The sequence below is a fragment of the Aythya marila genome (genome assembly GCF_965140915.1).
Source record: "Aythya marila genome assembly, chromosome: 9".
NCBI lineage: Eukaryota > Metazoa > Chordata > Aves > Anseriformes > Anatidae > Aythya > Aythya marila.
In genome coordinates, this window is record NC_139050.1 from 6675597 (window position 1) to 6700051 (window position 24455).

Genomic DNA, 24455 nt, shown 5'->3' on the forward strand with positions numbered 1-24455 from the left:
AAAAAATGGACTTGTGGCTTCCCACTATTTGGCATAAGACCCTTCATTTTCCATGCACCATTTAATAAAGTCACTTGTAGAGTTTTCAAGTACTCTTAGATTAACTCTTCTAATTAAGCCAAATATTTGCCTGTGCGATGTCTTTTGCCAAGCTGCATATGATCCTTTCTCACTTTTTCATAGAATGGCCTGGGTTGAAAAGGCCCTTAAAGATCGTCTAGTTCCAACCCACCTGCTCTGGGTAGGGTTGCCAACGTGAGCAGGCTGCCCAGAGCTGCATCCAGCCTGGCCTTCAATGCCTCCAGGGATGGGACATCCACAACTTCTCTGGGCAACCAGTTCCAATGCCTCACCACCTTCTGAGTGAAAACTTTTCTCCTAATATCTAATCTAAATCTCCCCTGTCTCAGTTTAAAACCATTCCCCTCATCCTGTCACTATCAACACACATAAACAGGCGTTCCCCCTCCTGTTTATATGCTACCTTCAAGTACTGGAAGGCCACAATGAGGTCTCCCCGGAGCCTTCTCTTCTCTAAGCTAAACAAGCTCAGTTCCCTCAACCTTTCTGCGTAGGAGAGGTGCTCCAGCCCTCTGATCATCTTAGTGGCCCTCCTCTGGACCCATTCCAAGAGCTCCACAGCCTTCTTGTGCTGGGGGCCCCAAGCCTGCACGCAGTGTACCAGGTGGGGTCTCACAAGAGCAGAGCAGAGAGGGACAATCACCTCCCTCTCCCTGCTGGCCACCCCTTTTTTGATGCAGCCCAGGACAGAGTTGGCCTTCTGGGCTTCAAGCTCGCACTGCTGGCTCATGTCCAGGTTCTCGTCCATCAGGACCCCCAGGTCCTTCTCTGCAGGGCTGCTCTCAAGTTTCTTGCAGCTGGCCTTGTTGAACCTCATTAGGTTCTCATGGGCCCACTTCTCCAGCCTGTCCAGGTCCCTCTGGATGGCATCCCTTCCCTCTATTGTACCGACTGCACCGCTCAGCTTGGTGTCAGCTGCAAACTTGCTGAGGATGCACTTGATTCCTATAATCTACGTCATTGATAAAGGTGTTGAAGAGCACAGATCCCAAGACCGACCCCTGAGGGACACCACTTGTGACTGGCCTCCACCCAGACATAGAGCCATTGACCACAACCCTTTGGCTGCAACCAGCCAACCAATTCTTTATCCACCTAACAGTGCATCCGTCAAATCCATACCTCTCCAATTTGGAGAGAAGAATGTGGTGAGCGACCATATCAAAAACTTTGCTCAAGTTCAGGTAGACAAATTGGTGGATTTTTGAATAAGTTTAATACATCTCACATATGTATACTACAGGTTAGTAAAGTGTGTGCTGCTATTTTGGAATAATTTGTTTTTAATGAACTATTTCAAGTCTCACTCGTTGGTTCACTAGCTTCAACAACATGCTGCGTGGGGGACACCAATGCAAAATGCTGACTGAAATCATCACCCCGCTTGTCTCAGTTCACCATTAACCACGTCCCCCTGCCTCGGCACCTCCCCATCTCACACATCCCTCCAGCCTTTCTTTCACCCCACCTCCTCCTCTTGCAAAACTCCAGATTGCATTTCTAGCTTATTGGTTTCTTTCACCTCAGTTCACCTTCTGATGGATTTTTAGGTTAAGAAATTGCTGCTTTAGAGTGCACTTTCACTTCTTTTGAGCTAAAAAAAATGTTGCATTTCTACAAAATAGTAATACAATCCTCATACTTAGGAAGACCTTGATGTTAATTCTTTAGATAGCACTGCATTCATGAAGATTGTAGGTTGCCATTTATCTGCTTGAAGGTGCTCGGGCTCTGAGAGCATTGACTCAGCCAACTTTATGTGCCACGCTAACACCTTCCCCGTGGGGCACCATTTTTGATTTCGTACAACGTAACGCCTGCTCTTGAGGAACAGCGGCGCGGAACCGCGCTGATGACTCACAACGCCCCACACGGAAAAACCCCAAGGATGCAACACCGGGGAGCCCCCAGCAGCCGAGCCTGCAACACAAAAAAACAAGGGGCAGGGGCCGAGGGCGCTGTGAGGGAGCGGGGCGTTCACCCAGGACTGGGGCACCACAAACACGGGGACTCCGAGCCGTGACTGACAGAAGCCGGGCAGCACTATGGTAGAGCACCCGCCACGGCCCCGCTTATATAGTGCGGAGCGCGGCGGTGACGTCACCCCCCAGCCAATAGCCGCTTCTGTTTACCTCCACTCCCTCTCCGCGCCGTAGCGGCCCGGGAGGGGGCGGAGCCAGCGGCCGGGCCCCGCCCCCTCCCCAGCCCCGTCCCCAGCCCCGTCCCCGTCCGCGCCGGAAGCGGCGCAGCGGCGGGCGCGGGCCGGAAGCGGCCGTTGCCGAGGATGAGCCAGCGGGACACCCTGGTGCACCTCTTCGCCGGCGGGTGCGGGGCGCGGGGGGACCTCGGGGCCCGGGCGGGGGCTGAGGGGGGGTAACGGAGCCCGTGAGGCGGTGGGGAGCGGGGGCAGCGCCCCCCGGCCCGCCCGGTGCGGTGCGGGGGCCGGCAGCCCGCGGTTGGGGTGCCCCGAGGGGAGGCCGCACGCTGAGGGCCCGGCTGCGGGTGCGCGGCCTGCTCGGGGGCACGGAGCGGGGAGGGGGGCGCGGTGCAGCTTCCGCCCCCGTCTGCAGCGGGCGGGGTGACCGGGAGCGGCCCCGCGGCTGCTGTGAGCGGAGCCCGGCCAAGCTGGCGGCGTGCTCTGGCCGTGCTGGGCAGGGGGGGAGCTGTGCGGGGTCACCGCCAGGCGCCTCTGCTGCCGTGGGGGGCTGCGGATCGATCTGCTGGAGCCCTCGTCAGTCCTCGGGGGGACCTGAAAAGGAAGGAAGCTCTGCTTCCCTTTGGGCTGCAGGGGAGGTTGCATGCAGCCAGCACCGATGTCTTAATCTGCTGACCCTTGCTGTAACATCTACGTTAAGTCTTTAATTCCCGTTTTCATTACTGAAGCTCTAAGTGATGACATTGCTGTTTTAGCGACGTAGGTGGGGCCATTCTAGGATTTTTTGGTAGCTGCCTAGCTTGCTTTGTGACAATTCAACATCAGCTGTCAAACTGCAGTACTTCTGGGCTATTACCGGTTCATGTGGAAGTTGACATTGTATTTCTAATAATCTCTCCTCCCTCTTTTTCTATATCTTTCTGTATCCGTATCCCCACCCAACAGGTTTGGTTGACCATTTTAGCAGTACTGGGCAGGGGTACAGGAGCGGAAGAAAATTGCTCACCAATTTCTACCTGATTTGATTTCTTAAAAGTAATTTTACTCTGTTAGTTTTTTTTTTTTGAGAATCTCACCTTTCTCTGCCTCGTAACTGCATGTCAGTTGTAAATGTGGCTGGTATTGTGTAACAGAAATACTAATCCTGTGTTAAAAATAACTAATTCAGTACTTATTTTGGAATGGTGGGCATATGACGTCTAGCACCATCAATGAGTTGAAATGGTGCTTCTTTATTTCTTTAGAAAAGGAAGCTCTTCTAAGTGATTTTGCTGGACTGGTTCATGCATCAGCCAATACATCAACAAAGTACTATTTTCACATGCAGTCCCCACCCAATGCACATCTTAGACTTTCTTGACTTTAAATAGATTCTCTGAAGGTGTACGTGTAAGCATAACAGCAGTCCCATTCAGAAGCAGAAAATACATAGAATGGGAAGAACATCACTCTTGTTGGAAATAAGTTGGAAAAATAAGAATTCCATGTTAATAAAAGAAAAAGTGTTACAGCCTTTTACTAACATGTTCCAAAAAAGGCAGTTGTAACTGCTACAATTTGTAAGCAATTAGTTCCATGCACTAACTTTAGGACATGTCTTAGGACATTTAAACATAGTTTTCTAGGCTGTTTGCAAAACCACCATTGTGCACTCCTTCTAACTGTACAGTGATTGCAGGGAGCCTTCCAGAACGGATCAGCAGTGGACCTGGAGTTCAGTTTCATGCTGTGACACATTTGCAGCCACTTACTTAGCTCATATTTTATCCCAATGAACTTATTTGTCAGGATCTCTTTCCACAAACTGTGTAGCTACCACCCAGCTCCATCTGCTAATCGTATCTCATCCTTGTGGGGCCATAGCTGGGATGCCTGTAATGTTGGATCCTGACACAAAATCATATTTCATGGGAAGCTCAACTTTCTGCTGAGGTACTCGGTTGCATCGCTCCGAACTCACCCTTTTCAGGAGTCAAGCTGTTGATTGTATTTATGTTGTCTGTTTTTCCATTTGGTAGTCAGATAACCACTGTTGTCACTGTAGACAATGCGTTGGCCGTGTAAACTCAGGTGCTTTTATTGCAGAATCCCTGTAGTGGTTAAAATAGTCAAAATTCAAATAATCCACTTAAGATAGTTAGAATTCTTTAGAAAGATAGATACTGTACATGTGAAAGACTCCTGGATTTTTCTTTATTTCAGTTAGGAAGATATTAGTTAATAACTTAGAGTGTAGGATGGTGATTGGTGGTGTTTTTTTGCCTTTCTAACTGCCTGTCAGAAAATAGGGACTTGACCTGTAATTGAGTTACCAAGCACCTGGACTCCCTCCTTCCTTAAAATACATTCCTGGCATAACCCTGAATGTCTTTGAGAACTAGTTCTTCCTGTTATGAGGCATAGGAGGAGGTTAGTGCCTTTCTGCCTCAACTTTAGGTTAATTTTGTGTTTAGGTACTCTACTGCAGGGGGGGAAAAAAAAGGCAATTCTTTCTTGAAGCATTGAGTAGCTTGGCTTTTGCTCCGTGATATGACCAAATTGCATGAAAATAGCTATATCTGAAGAATTGTGAAGCTAATGTTTCTCATATTTCCTTCTAGTTGAGTGATGTTTTCAGCTGTCAAGCTGTTTTACTTGATACAAATGTCACGTTGTAAGTATTTATTTGTCCTAGGTCCTAATTGAAGCTATGCTGTCGGCGTTAGTGTTTGTTTTGGATAATGGAAAGCAGCGATGCTTGTTCCCCTCATATTATTTTTTCCAATTTTCACTTGTATGTTTTTGTATGTCAGCACATCAGGGGGATTTCATTTTTACATTGTTAATTAGAAACAGGTTTGATTAATATTTCTTAGTTTAAGGAAGTTAAATTAAAATTGTTATTTTTTAAAACTTCAGCAAAAAGTATAATCTGTGAACAAGGGCGCTGTGGGCTGCTGGTACTCCTAGCCAGTGTATTAATGAGAAAGATACGTAATGTACAAGTGTAGCAGTATAATAATCGGAAACCCCTGGAACTTCCAGATTAGTGAGATGCATTCTTGCTGGTTCTGAAAGTTTCATTTCCCAAAGGCCTTAAATTCCTTCTCAACAGAGGGATACTGTAGGTTTGATATTCAGACCTGCAACTTACCTGTCGATGTGCCCGCCTGTTACTCTCATGCTGTAAGACGGGTCTGTGAACTTGCTGGCAGTCTGGGGACCTGAATTTGTGGTAGGTGGTAAAGAGATCAGAAAGTGTTCTGCTTGCAAGTGGCTCGGTGTTTTCCTGACGGCTTTTTGAGATCAGTTTTCTCACTGTTTATCTTGTCAGTCAGTATTTGCAGGGAACTCTTTCACAGAGGAAAGAGAAGCAGCAGGTAAAGTACATGAATGAATGTAGACCCAAGATAACGGGGTCGAGGGTTATCTTCGAGTCTTTGAGGCCGCAGTGCCAAATACAGTGAAAGGTGAATCTAAGGTAAGTGCTATGCAGCCTCATCCTGGGCTTGTATAAAATAAGCAATTACCTAAAGGAAGAGAAGCTGGTGGTTCTTAAACAGTGCTAGTTACAATTATAGGTCAGCTGTACCAGCGCTACTGGGAATATTAATCCTCTTGGGAGCGTTTGCAGACAGTCCAGTGGCTGTAATGCTGAGACCCTCATCCACACCAGAGCTGTCCCTGCTTTCACTGCAGGGGTGTCCACACGTAGCAGCAGACTGCAGCCCACAATGCTGCACGAGGGCAGCGACTCCTAAGCAGGTACTCCCAGCCTGAAACACCAAAAGGTTTTCTTGTCCAGCTGTCCCTGGAAATAAATCCCTTGATTTGAATGCTGGGCAGGATTAGCTTATGGAGCATATGCGTATTTCTTTCCGTGCATATCGTCACAGTAAGAGAGGTTGATCTGGGACAAGGGGTTGACTTGTTCTGGGGATCTGTGCTGAAGTGCTAGCAGAGCGTAAAGCCAAAATATGTCCAAATACATTAATCAGGTGAGGTGATGGTCTTCTAAATACACATTTGGAATCAAATGCGCTTTTTTTTTTTTCCATGGGTGCTCTCTGGATTAGGCTTGTGTTGCAGTCTTCCGAAATTCTTCTGTCCAAGAGATAGCAAGTAGAGACAACTGTTCTTGGTTTTGCTGTAAATCTGTTTTGAGTTTGTTTGGTAGCTATTTGTCTACCTGTTTTGCTGAGTGCATCGGCTCTTGTGCTGTTTTGTGCGGTTCAAGCTGAATATTTAATTTTCTGACTTGTCTGGGTTAGTAATGGTCTTTTAATCTTCTTTTTTTCCCCATGTGTTTTTTTGTTGTTTTGTTGTTGTTGTTGTTTTTTGTGGATTTACTTTAAGTTAATTAGTACCTACAGGGAGATTATCATGCCCTTATACAATCAGGTGTTTCTGATAAAAGTCAGCTTTCTTATAAGCACTTGGCAAAGCTCACAAAGGCTTGTAGTAAACACTGATTAGAGACAAAAGTCAAGTTTGGGATAGGTAAGATAACTAGGGTCTTTCATGACATTCATTAGAAATCAGTTTTTACAAAATGATTTTTTTTTTTCCAGTTTGGAAGCTTTGGGATTAAGGGCTGGGTCTGTGTCCTGGCTTACACGTTAGCAAAGTGCCTTGCCTTGCTTCAGGAGTTAGCACTGTGCCCTGTGTTGCAGCACAGTGCAGAACTTCAGGTGACTCTCACTTGCCGACTGGCCACCTTTGGGCAGGGACACCTCACGCTCTGCCCTTTCCACTTGCAGTTTGTGCTCCGTCAGCAGGAGAATAGTTGCTTACCCACTTTCTCTGGTGAAACTCAGCTAATCTTGAAGAAAAAAAGTTACATATTTGTAACTGTTTTTACAAGTCACAGTTAGTAGGGCCCAGCACTGGAGATGCTGAAGCTCTGGTATTGTTAGGTAACAGATTTCTGGAGTAGTTTACAAAATCCCACGTGTGGTAATCAGAAGAGAAATAAATGTCACTATTTTCTAATTTTTGGGAAATGTTTTTCTGAACTGTGCTACTCCCTAAATTGTGTTAAACTACAAATAACAAAAAAAAAAAAAAAAAAAAAGCCTGAACCAACCAAGCAAAAAACCTAGATTTGATCCTGGGAGGAGGGCAGCAGGAGCGATAGTGATGATCTGCTGGCAATTTATAGAGCACTCCTAAGCTGGAGCTGGAGGCTGCCTGTGCCTGGCATGCCAGGATGAGGAGCACAAAGAAATGGCTGTGTCTTTCACAGTACTTCCATTAGTATGTCAAATAAGCAAGGCTTGAAACATATTTTTAAGTAAAATACTGCTGGTGGCAGAACACCTGGCGTGTTCCTCAACAGTTGCTTATTTTTACAGGTCACATAGTTACTGAGTTGTCTCTGTTTATCTGCAGGCTGCTCACTGAGGTTTCTCATGAACAGATTATTTTGCCAAGCCTTGCAGTATTTACCTTAAAATTCAAGTCAGCTATATAAGTCGGTGTGGTTCCCGGATTATCCTTGCACTTAGTGGATCAGTTCTAACTTGGATCTTGGTACTACTAAGCAAGGCTGGTTCCTCGGTGTTGCGGGGGGGGGGAGGGGGGGGTTCTTCTACTTCGTAGACTTCAGGTGCCGTCTCTGTTGCATGAGGGTTTTTGAGGGCTGGGGAAGTGAGGTATCACATTTTGCCAGGAGTGGAGATTCGGGACTTTGCAAAGACATGTGAATGATATGGATCCACGCAGTTCTTCACAGAACTTCTCCGCTTTCTTCATTTGGAAGTTGCCATTTGAGATCTTGAAAATGGGGAGGGAAGAGAATTATAATCCAGCCTAGCACTACTGACAAGTTCATCTGAGACATTTTATCTTGTTTAAAGAAAGAAAGCCAACCCCTCGGTAAGAAGCAGTGCCCAGAGTGCTGATCACTGGAAATCATGATGTGAACGGCAGCAATCGGGGCAGGCAGCGAGTGCCCAGCTCTCCCAAGGAAGCAGGTGGTCAGCTGCTCCTCTTCCCTGTGGGTAAATGGCTCCTTGTCATGGAGCAATGCTTCAGAAGGCAGACTTGAGAAGAGCAAGCATGGAGTAGCTGCATGTCTGCCCTCTTCCCTACCAGTCTCATAATCCATTGCTGGGGGCCTGCTCGTAACGCAGCTGCAGGGAGCGCCTGACAAGAGCTGCTGCAGTCAGCCAGCCTTCGGGGTGGCTTGGGTGTGCTGCAGGGGAGCGTGCAGCTTGCAAGCTCAGTGTTAATCTTCAACTTCGGAAAAATTTTCCAGTGCGGAGTAGCTGGAGCCAGAGGCATTAAAGGCTCCAAATTCCAGGCCCCGTTGCTGAATGGGGGCCGAGTTTTCTCCTGCTCGTTTCTTTCCCCTTCCGTAGTATTTATCATCACACAAATATAAACCCTACCACGTGCTTTCGCTTGAAAACAAGTCCTCATGTAACCTGCCTGAAATCAAATGCGGAAAGATCTTAGTGGCAGCAGGCTCCGGGGGATCAGAAGCAGAGGGGTTGCAAGAAAGGAAACAAACCCTGAAGCCAGCTGCCTGTGTTGCCTGCACACGCACATTGCCAGGCAGCACTGGCTGCTGTGGAATCGCAGGAAGAGCAGTGACTTGCTCAGTCTTGAAGACACACTTGAGACTATAAAAGCTCTGTCAGGCTGTACCGAGGGCTGGCCTGCCAGTGGCTCTCACATGGTATTGCATGTCATCAACCCAAACGTGTCAGGGGTTTCTACTGCTTGCAACACTGGCTAAAATATTTTGCTCCCCTAGTCTGTGTATTCCTTCAACTCCTGTTTTAAAAATTTATTTGTAGCTGAATATTAGGAGAGCAGGCAAGCAAAATGCTTGTTCAGTGATGCTTTAAAGATACTACTCTGAAAGCTGTGTCGGTCTGTTACTGGACAGCATGCCAGGACCCGACCTCCATCTACCCGTGAGACTGCACTTCTTCAGACTCACAAACTTAATTTCTTTCCTCAGACCTTGAAAGAGGGCAAACTTCGGTGTAATGTTGGAGTTAGGGGTGGGACGAGATGCCTTCCTGTTCTAGAAGTAGGCTCTCTCTAGGTTGCTAATTCAAACAGACCATTAAGAGAACAGCATCAAACATAATTCTTAGCAGTTGCTTGGTACTATCAGTTCAATTCATACAAACATCAGCCTTTTAGGATGTGACACTGTACTAACAACTGCCATTTCTGGTGTTGTTTGCAGCAGAAAAGAGCTGTACTTGACAGACTCTGAAAGCTCCTTTTCCATGAAAGCCTGCAGGAGTTCTTGAGTCCCAGCTATTCCTGCTAATTTGTACTGAACTCTCCTTTGCATTTAGGAAGACGTTGTTTAAAAAATACTGATGAACAAATCTTGCAGCATTTAAAAGTTTGTTTCAACAAGCTAGCTGATAGTTATCTTATTCTCAGTGCTTGTCAGGGTCATACACCAGCTCTTCTTACTCCTTCAGAGGAGTGAATACTGAGCCCTTTGAGTTCAGTGCAAAGTATATTTCTGTGGTTGTTAGTGGATTTCAGACTGAGTTGTAACAAATGAACACCCTAATATAAATCTGTTGTTTAAAAAACAAAACAGAAAACCAATGAGTGCATACCATGTCTAGGTCGTAATTTTAAGAAGTGTATTTGGCAAAGTCAAGAGAACATGGGAAAAGGTTCAAGGGTAGCATTTATTTTCATTAACAGTGAAGTCCAAGAATTTGGGGTTATCTTTGGAATCAAAATTTGTGGATTTGATATTTTTCCCTCAGAGGCTGATGTGGTCGTAGTTAAACAGGAGTGTGGGTAATTATTAATTAGCCTGTGAACAAGCACCAGAGAAGCCCTCTGAAGAAAGCTGCTAAAAGGCAGCGTGTCCCTGGCTGTGCTCTCCTTGAGCAGACTGGGAATAACGCTGCTGGTAGCGTAAGGCACGCACAGCTTCCTGTGGCCTTCTTACAGAAACAAGCGTCAGACTTCTGGCTTCCCAGATTGAGCCCTACAGGGAGCTGTTCTTGGAACCAAGTGTGCCTTGCTGTACGGGGCAGGAGTTGGGAAGCACTCACAATCATTGCTGTTGTGGTACCACGTCCAAAAATACGAAGGGAGTTTGTTAATTTCAGTGGTATAAAATTGCCACGTTACAGTTTTTAGCAGCTTCCCTGTGTGTGTGGTGCATAAATCTGTTCTACCCTTAAGGATTTTTGGCACCTCTGTTGTGGTTGGGAGCATGCTGAACATTCAAAAGAAGTTAAAATTTACCACAGGAAGTTAAACATTGGAGATGCTGAGCTAGTTTCCCGAAGTGATTTGAACAGCATGTGATGAAGACTGTGCACCTTCACTACTTCAGAAACTCTTTTTGTCTGTTCAAATTTTCACTACACATTAAGCGATTAACAAACTGACTGAAGTGTGCTTGCGTTCAAGGGCAAGTAACCACAGTTATCACGCACATTACAGTTATTTCTTCCCATTTTGCAAATCAGCTGTGTTCAGTATAACATTAATTATACATTATTGTATTCTCTTTTTTTTTTCAGTTTAGAATACGCTGATCCTCTTTCTCTTTGCAGATGTGGAGGTACAGTTGGTGCAATTCTGACATGTCCACTGGAAGTTGTGAAAACACGGTTGCAATCCTCCTCTGTGACTCTATACATCTCCGAAGTCCATCTCAACACGGTGAATGGTCCCAGTGTCAATCGAGTAACTAGAGTTTCTCCTGGACCTCTCCATTGTTTGAAGTGAGTGTGCATGGGTAGTAGGTTTCTGGTTGGGCTTTTGGGGAAGGATTCACACTCTTATGCCTATTATGATGTTACTATGAGATGATTGCACATTTTGCTGTTCAACTGTATCACATTCTGTTTTTCCAAATGTCTTTCATGTGTCAGTTTGCACCGTGAATTAGTCAGAACATACATCCCCTGTAGGACTCACGGACCCAAACTATATCCTAAAAACTCACTGGGAGCAATGTAATGCTTAAAATTAGAATAGTTCATTTGGAAGAGACCTACAAAATCATAAGGTCCAACTCCCTGACCACTTCAGGGCTAAACAAAAGTTAAAGCATATTATTGAGGGCATTATCTAAGTGCCTTGTCAACACTGACAGGTATGGGGCACCCCCTGCTAGGAAGCCGCCTGCAGTGTTTGACCACTCTCATGATAAAGGCGTTTTTCCTAATGTCTGCAGAACAGAGGCAAGATTCCCTTCACTCTGGGCGACTCCATCTTGCCAGTGACGGGAAGGTGGCTTCAGCATTTGGGTATAGGAGGAAAATTTCCTTCCAGGAAAGATGTGCTCCTGCTTTTTGCATTAGGCAGACTCGGACAAGTGTAAGAAGCTACTGTTATCTGTAATGAATCAGTGAGAAGTAGTTTGTAGGCAACCCCTTCTGGCAGTTGCAGTGAAGGATTTAAGGGTTTATCAGGTTAGAGCACAGCATTTATTTAAATGGAGCTTGTACCTAAATAGCATGTTGGACAGAAGGTTTTTCTTAGTCTGGAAGTCTTGATTGAGAGTTTTTTGTTTGTTCATTTGTTTTTTTTGCAGGTAAGTGTCTGATGGGTGAACATGTTGGGAACAAGTATGTCAGTGGGTAGGGCTCAGGTTGTGACAAGGAAGGAGAACTCCATCTGAAACACTGGCATTTGCCTTACTAACTTTCTCATGGTGGAAGCTGAGCAATTCAGCTTCTTTCCTGAATGTTCTGGATTTTCTGCCTTCTACTTAGAAATGAGTCCAAATAAATTGCAGGAGGATCAGATGTTTTTCATATGCTCCTCTGATAGAAGCCCTAAAATGCCTAAAATAGGTTGTTTTTCTATCCGTCTTTGCAGGAAACAAATTCAGAGTGCGGTAGAGGTAGTTCATGATGAACTTCATTGCTAGGGCTGGCTTTTTTTTTTTTTTTTTTTTTAAATTGCTACTACACGTTAATTCTTGATCCTTGGTATGAGAATATGTATCTGCTGTTCCTTTTGTTCTTTGCTTAGATGTGTTTTATTCCTTGTAAGTATCAAATTACTGAAATGCCAAGTAACTTCTGTAGGTTTCAAGTTCTTTGAATACAACAAATATGAAAAAAAATAAAAATCCCAGATGACATGGCAATGTGCTGTGTCTGTAGAAATATGTAGTTGTAGAACATAATTATTTTAGGCCTCTGCTTTAAGATACTAGGGATTTCAGTGGATTTAGTGGGGAACTCAGTTTGGACCTCCGTCACTTATGCCTTTATCGATATTTGATGTTTTCTGATTTGTAGGTTAGGGTTTGGTTGTATTTTCTCACACCAAATTCAGTGCAGTGTTCCAAGGCTCTCATGATTGAGCTTAAAGTACTCGTCAAAAAGCGAGTTGAATTAGGCAAACGCTGTCAGAATTCCAGTTAGCTAACTGTTGTGGAATCACTTCTGCATCCTTAGTGTCAACAGAGGTGACTTAAAAGGCATCTGTGCCAGGAAACAAACTGAGAAGAGCTAGTGCAGGTGACTGCATTCTCTGGCAACAGAAGCAAATTCCGTTATTCCTAAATATCTGTTGGGCATATCATGTTGCTGATGCCTGTTATATCTAACCTCGACTGAGTTTAAACCAGAGGTCTTAATAATGGAAATCTGACCGACCTTGCAATGTGGATTGCCCCACATAACACTGGCAGGTCAGTTGAGGCCATATGGAACATTTGTACTGCTCTCCCAGCTGTGGGTTTGCTGTTCTCTGATTTCACTAAACAGTGCAGGCTCTGAGATCTGATCTTTAATGCAAAAAGGTTGTGTCTTATTTTCAGAGTAGAATTTAACTCGTGCAGCTGGTATCTGGGAATGCAGAAGAGCATCGATAACTACAACCATTATAGTCCTTTCTGCCTGCTGTTAGGGGAAATTCTGCTGTGACTTCTCTTGGATTCTTAGTTACTCCAGCAAGTCTTGGGACACTGTAGATCTAGAGGAAACAAAAAAGAGACTTTACTCATAAATTTCTCTGAGACACTGAGGTTCCTGCTGCTTTGTATGCATTCATATTTGTGCATACATGCATGTATTTGCAACACTTCATATTGTGGTGTAAGGTGATGTTCAATTAGTAGTGCGTTATGTGGGCACAGATCACGTGTTAATTGGGTACAGCTTTGCTATCATCTGATGCTGCAACCATGCTCAGCTTTATGGAATATGCTAAGATTATCTCAAAGAGTTCATTCCAAAAGCATTAGAATTGCTTTTAGGATAACACACTTGTCTAAGTAATGAGGATTTCCAAAGTGCTTTTGAATACTCTAATTATTGCTGTGAAGCAACTTTACTCACTCAGTGGATTCATATTAATTGTTGTGGCTATGAAGCTACGGCATTGCTGGACACATGATATGCTGATTTTCCTAAACAGTCACGGTGACTATTTCACACTGATGCAACAGTTCACAAACACTGCTTTATTTTTGATTACTGAGAACAAACTTTGTAAACTTTTGTTTTGATTTGACAGCAAAACTGTGGTAAAATAGACAATCTCAGCTGCTGGAAATCAGAATAGATCTGGAATCTCTTTCAGTGCTATGGATGACTTTCATCTGTTTGTTCTGATAGTAAATTGCAAGCAAAATGGCCATTTATACAATGGTAGTTTGCTTTATTGAGCAATTGACTTGTCATTAACCTGTACGTCTCTTTGAAGAAGAAATATTTGTGTGTATTGGCCCGTGTTTCTAAATAAATAAGCACTGAGTTTTATGTTGCAACGTCCAGTGAAGCAGTTAATTCCTAACTTAAAAGCTGTGCCTAACTGAATTGCTAGAGCAGTTTGCAGTGATAGGGACGCAGGTAGTCCTTGTTTCTCCTCCTTCAGTCTCCCATATCTTGCTGTACTTCTTAAAATACTGTGTCTGATTAGCATCTAGTTTGTTGGACAGATTGGTTTCACTGAAACTGGATATTAATGGGTATCCTCGTAAAGTACCAAGATAACTTGTTGCATAATGGTCTTCAACCTGGTCTCATTGTTTTAAAAAAACGTAGTTTTGTGCAAAAGATATTCCAAACACTGACATATGAGTAACACCTTGCTTGATGTCTCAGTTGACTAGTTACCCCTCTGTTTCTCTGTAAGTCCCGCAAAGGTGGGAGGTCATATCTTACCTACAGAGGTGGGGATTGTCTTTTCAGGAATGAGTTAAAGAAAACCCATTTGATGCATGGCCAGCGGCAGTGCTTGGCCAGGAGCACACAGGCAGCGGTTCAGAACTGATAAGCGGTTGCTGATGGATGGATGGAGGAGGGAATACCTCCTAGCCTTAAGGGAGGGCCACTTCTCACATCGGGGGGGGTCTGTTTCCTTATATTTCAGCAGAGTCAAAATAACCACTGTAACTTACAGAAAGAGTAAAGCTAAGAATGGTTTCTAGTGGAACACTTTGTAGAGTATCTTAAATACCCTGATTACCACCAATTTTTCTCCTAATCACTAGAAAAAAGATCTCAAAGACGTTGGGCACTTCTGGCATAGAAGGAGCTACATTGTGGTGCTGCAACTGACACGGATGCCTGTAGGTTTGTGAAGCAGTGCCCAGTGTAAGGGGAAACTCTGGGGGAATAGGGAGGGCAGAGCAAGAGGTAGGGGGCTGTAGAAGGCTCCCTGACACTGAAACAGTTCACATACCACTAGAGGTCACGTGTAGTGTAGTTTGAATCTTGCAGTGCAAAGGTAAATCTTTCAAAATCATGTGAATGACACAGCACGTTTTGAAACGTGCCGATTTAAATCATATGATTTATAGGGACAGCGGAGGCAGCACTTCTCATCCCAATGGCTGCTTTACATTGAACTTTTGACGTGTACCTTACTGTACTGAGTCTTGTTGAATCAAACCAGGGTAGCACATGCAAAACCATGTTGAGGTTGCTGTCTTTTTGAGAAGAGTGGGTGATAGCTTGCAAAAGATGTGCTTGGCTGGGCATCAGAGTGAACGTCTCCTTAAACTGCCCTTAGGAGGCACCCAACTGTTCCTGTAGTTGAATCTTTATAAATTTTCCTGTTTTCCCTTTCACTCCCTGCCCCTCTCATCCAAAGAAAGTTCCCAAATTAGGAGCTAAAGGGTGATGAATATAGAGCAGAAACTAATATTTTTTCTCTAAAGCAATTTAGAAGAGCTTACGGGAACATGAGATTTCAGTGTTTAGTATTTTCTCTCTAATATAAGGACACTTTAACTGCTTAACAATAGGTAGCATCATATGTGCTTGATCTTTGGGGAGAGTCTGTATAGATGTCATAAGCCATTACTTCTGTCTTTATTTCCTGGATTTTTATGGTATGTCAAGCAGCCATTGAATTTATATTATGCCAGTTCTGGGAAATGATCCATCTTTTGTGGTGAACATTGCATTGTCAAGGTTATTAATGGATGTGTACACAAAGATTAGAGCTTAAAATGATTTTGTAATGGTTGTTAGTGCATTCCTTAATTTTGATGTGAATATTAAAGTATGTCACTTTTGTTTTCTAGGATGATCTTGCAAAAAGAAGGTCCTCGTTCTCTGTTTAGAGGGCTGGGTCCTAATTTGGTAGGCGTTGCTCCTTCCAGGTAAATACAAACAGACATTCAGTAAGCAAAATAATTTCAGTGAAATTTTGGTTGCTGTATATTTTTCAAGGGATTTAGGGTTAATTTCAAGTGTGGTATTGCATCTGTAGTGTAAACAGTAAATATCTAGTAAATAGAAAAAATTGTTTCAGGGTTAGTTTGTCTGAAACAATGAGTCACTCATGCTGCACAGCTCTAGTCCCACATCTCTGCACCAGCTACCTGAGCATTTACTAACGCCTCTTTCTGAATGTTATTTGTTATTGAGCTTCTTCCAGTTAAGAAGGAGAATATTTCAGGAGTTGCACATGTAAGCAGAAGTTTGTGCCTTATGCACAGGTAGATTTAGCCTTCAGTTAATCCATCATCTTCAGGAAGCAGTTGTGTGACCAGCTTCAAAACACCGTGTCTTTCTCCCCTCCTGAATTCTGTTGAAGCACAGACCACTGGCCTAATGCAGTGGGAAGTCTGTTTTGAAAAAGAGAAAGAATGAGTTGAGTGAGACACAGCTGTCACAGATGAGGCTGATCCAGCAGTGGGCTGGACTCCAAAAAGTAGTGGGGCAGTGGCAGAGAGTGCAGCAAACCAGATTGTAAATCTGGTCCGACTGGCAGTGGTGTTGTGGCTGTCAGTTGTTCTGCCCCAGCCTAAATGCTCTAGCTGCTGCTGTTAGCAGAGTGAGGTTTATTCAGACCTCAGTTACGCCAGTTTGAATTGATTCTCGCGTACAAGTGTTAGCTGAAGTTCATTCCAAAAATAGAATAGCTAAGGAAGAGTATGAAGGCCAAGATGTGTAAAACTACTTAGTCCTAATGAGGCTAGCTATCTTTTGGCCTATTTTTGTTCCTTTCTCTTCTGTTTTTAAGGGAAATGTCTTTTTGCAGCAGGAATATATATTCACAATGGTTTTATTCCTCCACTGACTTAGTGCACTGCTTCCCTTTACCTCTTGGTCTGAACAGAAGATTATTCCTTTTTCCTGCACGCCCAGTTGAGGAATATTTTAATGATAGTGGTTCAAGGGTCTTGGATGCTTCTGGAAAATATTATTCAAATACGTTTTCTATTCAGCATTGCTCTGTCTGCTGCTTGAATCTGACAGATAAGATGTTGCTATGTAGGTTCCCTGTATGAAGAGAAAAGCATGATTCAGCAGTTGGAATACTTTTATTTTAGCAGTTTTTTTTGAAGTATTAGGAATCCTTGAGGTATTTTCTGATCATTAACTTAGAATTGATATGTGGAGAAGCTGAAATAATTCTAGTAGCTGTGTTCTTGATCTCAGCATATAATATTTCATCATTCTGAATATAATCCCCTCAAAAAGGAAATGAGTGTAAGGAAAATCTAGGGTCATGTTCTCTTAATCTGCTGTTGGGAAATTAGCATTTGAAGACTTTGCCACATGCAATGCTACTTGTATTTCAAAACCAGGAACCACCAACAAAAAACATAGGTCATAGGTAAGGAATTATTTTCACATTTTCTAAGCCAGATAGTTCCTGAATTGAAGAACGCAACTCTGCTCGGTAGTCCAGTCTGGTTCTAAATGTTCATTATGGATGCTTTCTCTCATTCCAACTGTTGCCATTGCTAGGAAGTTTTCTGTTCCTGTCCCTTTAATCTCTTCAGTTATGTTCTGTGTCCTCCTTCTATAATAAAGCAATGCATGATTGCAGTTTATATCTTTAGTACCTGCAGCTTTATTCACCCTGCACTAAAAGCATGCAAATGCACACCATGTGTGGACCGCATGCTTGCTCTGCCAGCTCTCACTTTATCCTTCTGCACAAAAAAAAAAAAATTTTTACATGTAATTTATCAACCCATAAAGGCCCATTGATCTCTGCATCATCGTTCAGGGAAAGTAAGCTCTTGGAACTTAGCACTCTTTTTTTTTCATAAACATTCATAAAACTTTTCTTTTTACTTTGTCAAGAGACTTAAAAGATGCATTGCAACCATCATTCTTAACTCGTGATCATTCTTAGCACCACTGAATTCCATTTTGTGATTACCCTCAATGAAAAAATCCTCAATTGCAAAACAAAAACAAAAACAAAAAACAACAACAACCCATCAATCAGACTCTTCAGTAAATTGCTTTTCAGTAAATCTTGTTTAGTTTCCTTTCCCATCTTCCCTCACATAAAATAGTTAGCTTGCTTTTTTCAGTGTTCATACTAAAAATGTCTACTTGCTGTAATGCCTTATAAATAAGCACATCTCCCTTGCCCTCTGGCAGACTGTTTTCATCCTGTACTTCATTTCAATTTGGTACTAGCTAAGTGGACTTAACAGCAGGTCTTTGTTTAAATAAGCTGTAGAGAAGCATGTTTCATAACACATCCAGTATACTTAACTGGGTTGAGATTCCATTTTAGAAATTACAGCCATTGAGCAAACACTTTATCATTTTTTATAATAAAGAAAAACATGTTTGTACTGCTAATGAGGTTAATGGTCTGTTCATGAAAGCTTGGATTTTTTTCCTTTTGTAGGGAGGTGTCTAAGTCGTTGAAAAACAACAGTTGCAAATTCAAAATGTATTTTCTGTGTACTTAAAATCAATGTAATGGCTCTAATGAATGAAAACAAGTATCTTCATCATATTACATTGACATGCTAACTTTTTTGCCTAGCTTTGTCTTGATAGCAGGTTACAAACTTGAATGTAGTACAAGTTTAGAAATATTTTCTATGTAGTGTATTCGGGGGGGGGGAGGGGGGGGAGAACATACAAAGTGCCCGATCAAAATACAGAACTATAGAAAGCAAGTGTGGTTCCCATCTTCAGAGTTGCTGAAGCTTTTAAAATATAAATGTAATTATAAATATGTAATGTTTCTTTTAAATAAACAAGTCCTATATATTTTTTATTTCTTCTCAAATCATAATGTTGAAAGGAGCTTACGCCTTTAGAAGGAAGTCTGTTAAAGAAATACCAAACAATGTAACTCCAGTTCTCACTTCAACAGTGTTTCGCTTTCTGGGCTAAGCTTCCTAGTGTCACAGAAACTGTTGCTGTACATCTATTTATAATTAGGTATTCTTCCCCTCCCTGAGTGTTAACTGGAGCTGTTGTGTAAGAAATAACATTGTAAAGTGTGCTCATTTTCTTCATTCCTAAAACAGTCCCAATGCTTTGCAGGAATTATAACGTTGAGTGTTTTTTTTACTTAAGAAATAAGGCTTGAGAGAAGATGAGCTTGAGTTAGCGAAGTTAGTGGCACTGCTAGTAAGGGCACCAATGCATAAAACATAGCATAACTCAGATCTTGTTCTAATTTTAGAGCGATATATTTTGCTGCTTACTCAAACTGCAAGGAAAAGTTGAACAATATTTTCAATCCAGATTCTACCCAGGTACACATGATTTCAGCTGGTGTGGCAGGTAAGGATCTGTAGCTTTTTAGCTTCTTCATTCTAGATTCTACAGACAAGTGAGAGGTGGCATTAAATGTGGAAAAAATAAAACAAAGTGTTCAGTGGTTGAATGACTTCTTTCTGCAATGGTTACCTTTTCTGGCCTCTGGTTAAACAAGCCACCTGGAGACTGTGTGCATGAAACTTTGCACTTGATGTTAATTGAAGTCTTTAACCATGTGTGTGAATAGCATTTTCCAGGAAAACTTGCATGTCTGCTTCCTCAATTCTAAATTTGTGAAATGAAAAATGAGTGCTTTAAACACAGTAACTATCTGCTCTGCAAACCATAAACAACACAGTGTGCACTGAACTCTGGCTAAATAGTTTGGAATCTATTTTTTACCCTTACTTTTTCTGTTACAGCTTTGTATATCTGACTTGTTTTTGCCTTTATGAGATATACTTGCACATATTTGTGTAACTGTGTAACAGCCTCCTCCTCCCCTCCAAATCCTTTGCTCAGACACTAGTCTACATGAAGTTTGCTCAACCACTCAAGTGGCATAGAAGAGCAGATTTCTAGCATATTCATATATTTTCAAGTCTGGAAATGAATTCCTACTTCAGTCTGCAGTGTAACTTTGTTATACATGTATTTCAGCAATTGCCACTGTTTGTTGCTTGATTTGTGTGTTCTGTGCTTTGGGATTGTTAACAAGGGGGAGTTAAAGGCAACTGAGCTGGTTTCTGATAAAGGACTTGTCCTGGGAAAACTAAAATGAGCTGGCAACAATTTGTTGCCTGTCTTTTCTATGTAGAAACAAATATTTCAAAGTTTTTATTTTTTTTCAGTATAGGTCATAGATGTTTCACAGATGAATTCTGACATTATGATAGCCTCTTGAACCTTATAATTTATGTCAAATTTTGCAATCAATCTAAAATGGACTGTCGAAGGTGATGTCAGAAAGATGAGTAGGGTAACTTTTCTGTTGAATACTTGCTAATAATCTGCTACAAAGAAAATGTTAGATAGCATAGTAAATTTAAGGGACATTAGCTTTTTAGTTAAATAACACACTAATGCTTATCTCTATCACATGAGAAACGTGATGGCTGTATTTAACCTTCTGACAGACATAAAGACATCTATTTTATCTTAAATGGGCAAATTAGGGTGCTCAAAACCACAGTGTTTTTATCACCTGCCAGTGTGTGTTCTGTTTGTAGGTGAGCAGCACGGGGAATGTGCTGGGAAAGGGTTTTCATGGAAAAGTTCATCCTAATCAGTTAATCTCCTCAGAAACCCTAATTATATAATTTTTTTTTTTTTTGTCTTCAACTGTTTGTTAATAGGAGAAAACATAAAAATAAAATACAGGGGGGAGGGGGAATGTATGGGCAATAGGGGAAAAAAATTAAGTGTATCGTCAATTGAAGACAAATTGTTTAACTTGTGCATTGCTGCAGAGAATTGAAGGTTCAGAGTGTTCCTTATTTTTCAAGTTACTGTCCTGATTCCATCGTAAAAATAAGTTTTATGTAGATATGATGTAGTGGCTTTTCCCAAGCACTTGCAGATGCAGACTGTAGCTTGTCCAGGAGTTCTGTATCTGCTTACTGACTTGCTTCCCTTTCAGAAGGTTGGTATTACGCATTTGCACTTAGAACTTCTGGAGACTGGGGTAAATCTATTTTACCTTAACTGCTGTTTGCCTTTTTTGCATTTCTATACCAACTTTCATATTGAACGCTTCTGTGACTGTTACGTTTCTCACACTTCCCTAGTACTGCAGCTGTATTGCTGAACCATGTAGCTGATGAAACTGAGGGCAGAGCGTAGGTTCTCACTACAGGTTGTGGATTTTTTTGTTTGCTTCTTTGTGACCAGCTTGGCACTGTATATTCCAGGCATTCTCTGGAAGACCTGTAGAAGAAGGTTCTTTGACAAACGATTTCTTGATATTCAGCACTGGCAGTGTACTGATATACATGGACTGTAGTTAACAGTGCTTTCCTGGGAACATGCTAACCATGTTTTTGCAATTCTAATATATTTCAGAAAATGCACTTAAAGCAGCCATTAAGTTTTACCTGCAAGGTTTGTATTGCTCTGTGATGCAAAACATCTCAAGGAAATGGCAAAAGAACAGGGGCAAGATCAAATGGGAATTTGTAATTGGTTGACTTAAACAGGTTAACGCAAGATCACCATAACGTGTTTTGGATATTAAGATTTCAAAATTGGCAAGGTGGATAAACTTGCAACAACTAGCAAAAATAATCAGTTTTGGTTTTTTCTTTTGCAGCTGCCATGGGTTTCAGTAAGGAATTGAGTACCTGAGTGTTAAATAAGTGATATTTTTTTTTCTTTGGATAGACCTTTCTCTCACATAAAGGCTTCTGATACCTGATGAGCATGAGATGACGTTTGCATTTATGAAGTTTTTCGTGTAGGTTGCAAAATACAGTAATGCAAAAATGTAATTATAAAAAAACAAACAAACAAACAAAAAAACTAAGTTATCCATGGCTTTATCTCATGCATATATGAAAGTACTTTAAATAGTGAACTTCAGACAACTTTAAATACTGTTTGCATGTATCATAGGTTAATACATAAGTATCCCAGGCTAGACTGATGCTATATTAAATAAGGATTTATTTATGCACACAGCTTTTTTGGGTGCAAGAAGCTGAGGTACAGTTTTTTAAGCCTTTTTGGTTTTTAGGCCTGATTCTTCCTTCTCAAGATAAATATACATTCTTAGTTTTATTAACACTTCTTTATTAAGTTTGTTTTATCCGAAGGAGGACAAATTACGCTACATATTAATAAACTGATGCCTTATGCAATTCGAAATTGTTTTCCTTTTTCTGTGTGCTAGCTTCCAGCATATAATTCACATTACCATAATTCCTAAAATACCTTTATATCCCATAAAGGAATACTCAGCAATCCTTTTTGCTCACCACCTGGTTTATCACACGATTCTTGCATGCTTGCACAGTGAAGAGATTCAAAGCATACTACAAGAATGAGTGTTTGCTTTTGTGAAGATGGTTTCTCTGTACATTGCAAACTTAGGCTAAATTCTCAGATTCACTGCAAACTCTGCCTTCTCATTGTACCTACTCAACCTCTCTTACCACAACAGAGAATAAAATCTTACGTAGGGAACTGAATGAGATGGTGACTTCCTGTTTGGCTTTCTGAATTGCCTTTTTAGTGATTTATAGCATTATTCAGGCAATGCAGATGCAAATCTGCTGCAGAACTACTTTGCCTAGTATACTATTGCTGCTGGTTTTGGAACTCTACTGTAAAACCAACCCAAGTGTAACTTTTTTTAAAATTTGGGACCACTTTATTACCTATTAAGGTAATACACTTTTTGTAGCCTTTTAGTATACACACAGATAACTTGAATACCAAGTACGAGGCACATGTAATTCATGGATTATTGACATTAGAAAGCTTGATTTCATAAGGCATCCATTTTTTTCCGTCCTAAGATGACTTTACTTTTTTTTAAAGATATTTGGGAGGTAGTGGGAAAGGAGAAGGGCTCACTTGTAAATCTCATACATAGGTAAGTATTTGGAGATGTAAAATTGAACTGCTGCAAATGAGCAGAAATTTCAGTACTCAGTGCATTTTACACAACTATTTTAATACCTGTGGCCTGTTCTGATTATTTTTCTTGCGTTTTTTCCTAAACTTTTACCTGAAAAACGTTAGATCTCACAATAACTAATTCACAAATCCTTCCAATGGGATTCGATTTGTACACATGTGTCTGATGAGGTCACTGCTTGTTGTTATGATACAGAAAAGCCTGTGTCTATTTTAGGCATTTACTGTACATTTCTCCCGTGAAAAGAGTGAGATCGTGTCATCTCATGCTCCCCATCCGCAGGTCACTTCCTGCAGAAATATGGACTAACTTAAACCTCGTGAGTACTGAACTGAGCGTCTCTTGCAGCCTCTAGTGTAAGAACCACACATTGGGTTTGTAATATCTATTAAATAAACAAAATAAGGGGAATTCACTTTCATTATCTTGAATTCACATTATGTGCATTGTGCAAAGACATCACGTCTCCTGAACTCTGTTAAGAGTTAACTTTGTGCAGTTCAGGGAAAGGTGGAAAATACCTTTCACTGATGGCTGCTACTTTTACTTAGCTCTGTTGGCTAATTCCAAGTCCCTTGCTGAGTTAAACAAGTTTTTTTTGTTTTCTTTTTTTTTGTGTGTCCCCAAGCTGCCTTTAAAATGTTGCAGCTGTTGTCACGTTATTTCAAATACCTCTTTTTTTCTTTTTCTTTTTTGTTTTTAATATGTATACAATCTCCTTTCTGTCTCTTTCTCTTTTCTCTTTTGGTTTGTTTTTATTTTACCACTTTGGATTTCCAATTCAGCATTCCATATTCACATGTGTCTATCAATTACATTGGCTTACAGATTAAAAAAAAAAACACTTCTGAAATATGATGCATAATAGGAATACCTGGGATCTTACCTGTCATTAGTTTGTATAGCTCAAAAAGTAGATTGCGATATTTTCTGTCTGAAGTTTGGATATAATTTCATAGAACAAACTAAAATACATACAATACAGGAATTTCTTGTATTGCCAGATTGATTTTAAAATTAATCTGGAATCTTAATCTTTTGAGAATACAACACGTTGATAAGCATTGTAAACCATTATAAAGTTTAGTTTTAAGACTTCAAAACAAAAAAAAGAGGAATAAAAAGGAAATGATAGAGCTTAATAGTTGTTGAAAGCCCTGCACCTATGTTTTAACTAGTACTTTTGCTATAGACTTACTTTATTTAAAAACAAAAGCTTATCTTATCAAAGATCCCCAAATTATGGATATTTCTTGTTTTGGAGCCTCTTCCTTGAGGTCAGCATCACTCAACTCTTTGTTTTTCTTCTTGCACTGGCTATTTACTATATTACCTGTAAGAATTGAGCTGTAGTCATTTCATCTTGAAACCTGAATTATTGAAGGCTCTTTGATTTGAAAGCTTTGATACAAACTGTTGTGCTACGAAGGCTTATGGCAGCCCTGGGGGCAAGAATGCCTGTTGCTAAGTGTCTGAGCATACTGTTAGGAGTGCTACGCTTAAATAATGCTTAGAGCAACCTAGGGAGAGGAAGTTTAGACAGAATAAGCCTGTGCCAACCACTATTTGCTGGCAGTTTCCAATATACTCTCCTCAGAAGTATGTGGCTGCCGCTGCGGGCAAATGTTGCTTCTTGGATAACATTTGGACAGCAAAAGTT

At 41.5% G+C, this 24455-nt stretch overlaps 1 protein-coding gene across 1 annotated transcript in view; it reads left to right on the forward strand.

The window, feature by feature from the left end:
* Window positions 1-2289: 2289 nt before the first annotated feature.
* SLC25A36 (solute carrier family 25 member 36) overlaps window positions 2290-24455 on the forward strand; it is a 33867-nt gene continuing 11701 nt past the window's right edge. The window contains exons 1-4 of the mRNA XM_082767641.1: window positions 2290-2406; window positions 10771-10941; window positions 15711-15788; window positions 19082-19182. Coding sequence (XP_082623767.1) covers window positions 2366-2406; window positions 10771-10941; window positions 15711-15788; window positions 19082-19182 — 391 coding nt within the window. The 5' untranslated portion in view covers window positions 2290-2365. The remainder of the gene's footprint in view (window positions 2407-10770; window positions 10942-15710; window positions 15789-19081; window positions 19183-24455) is intronic.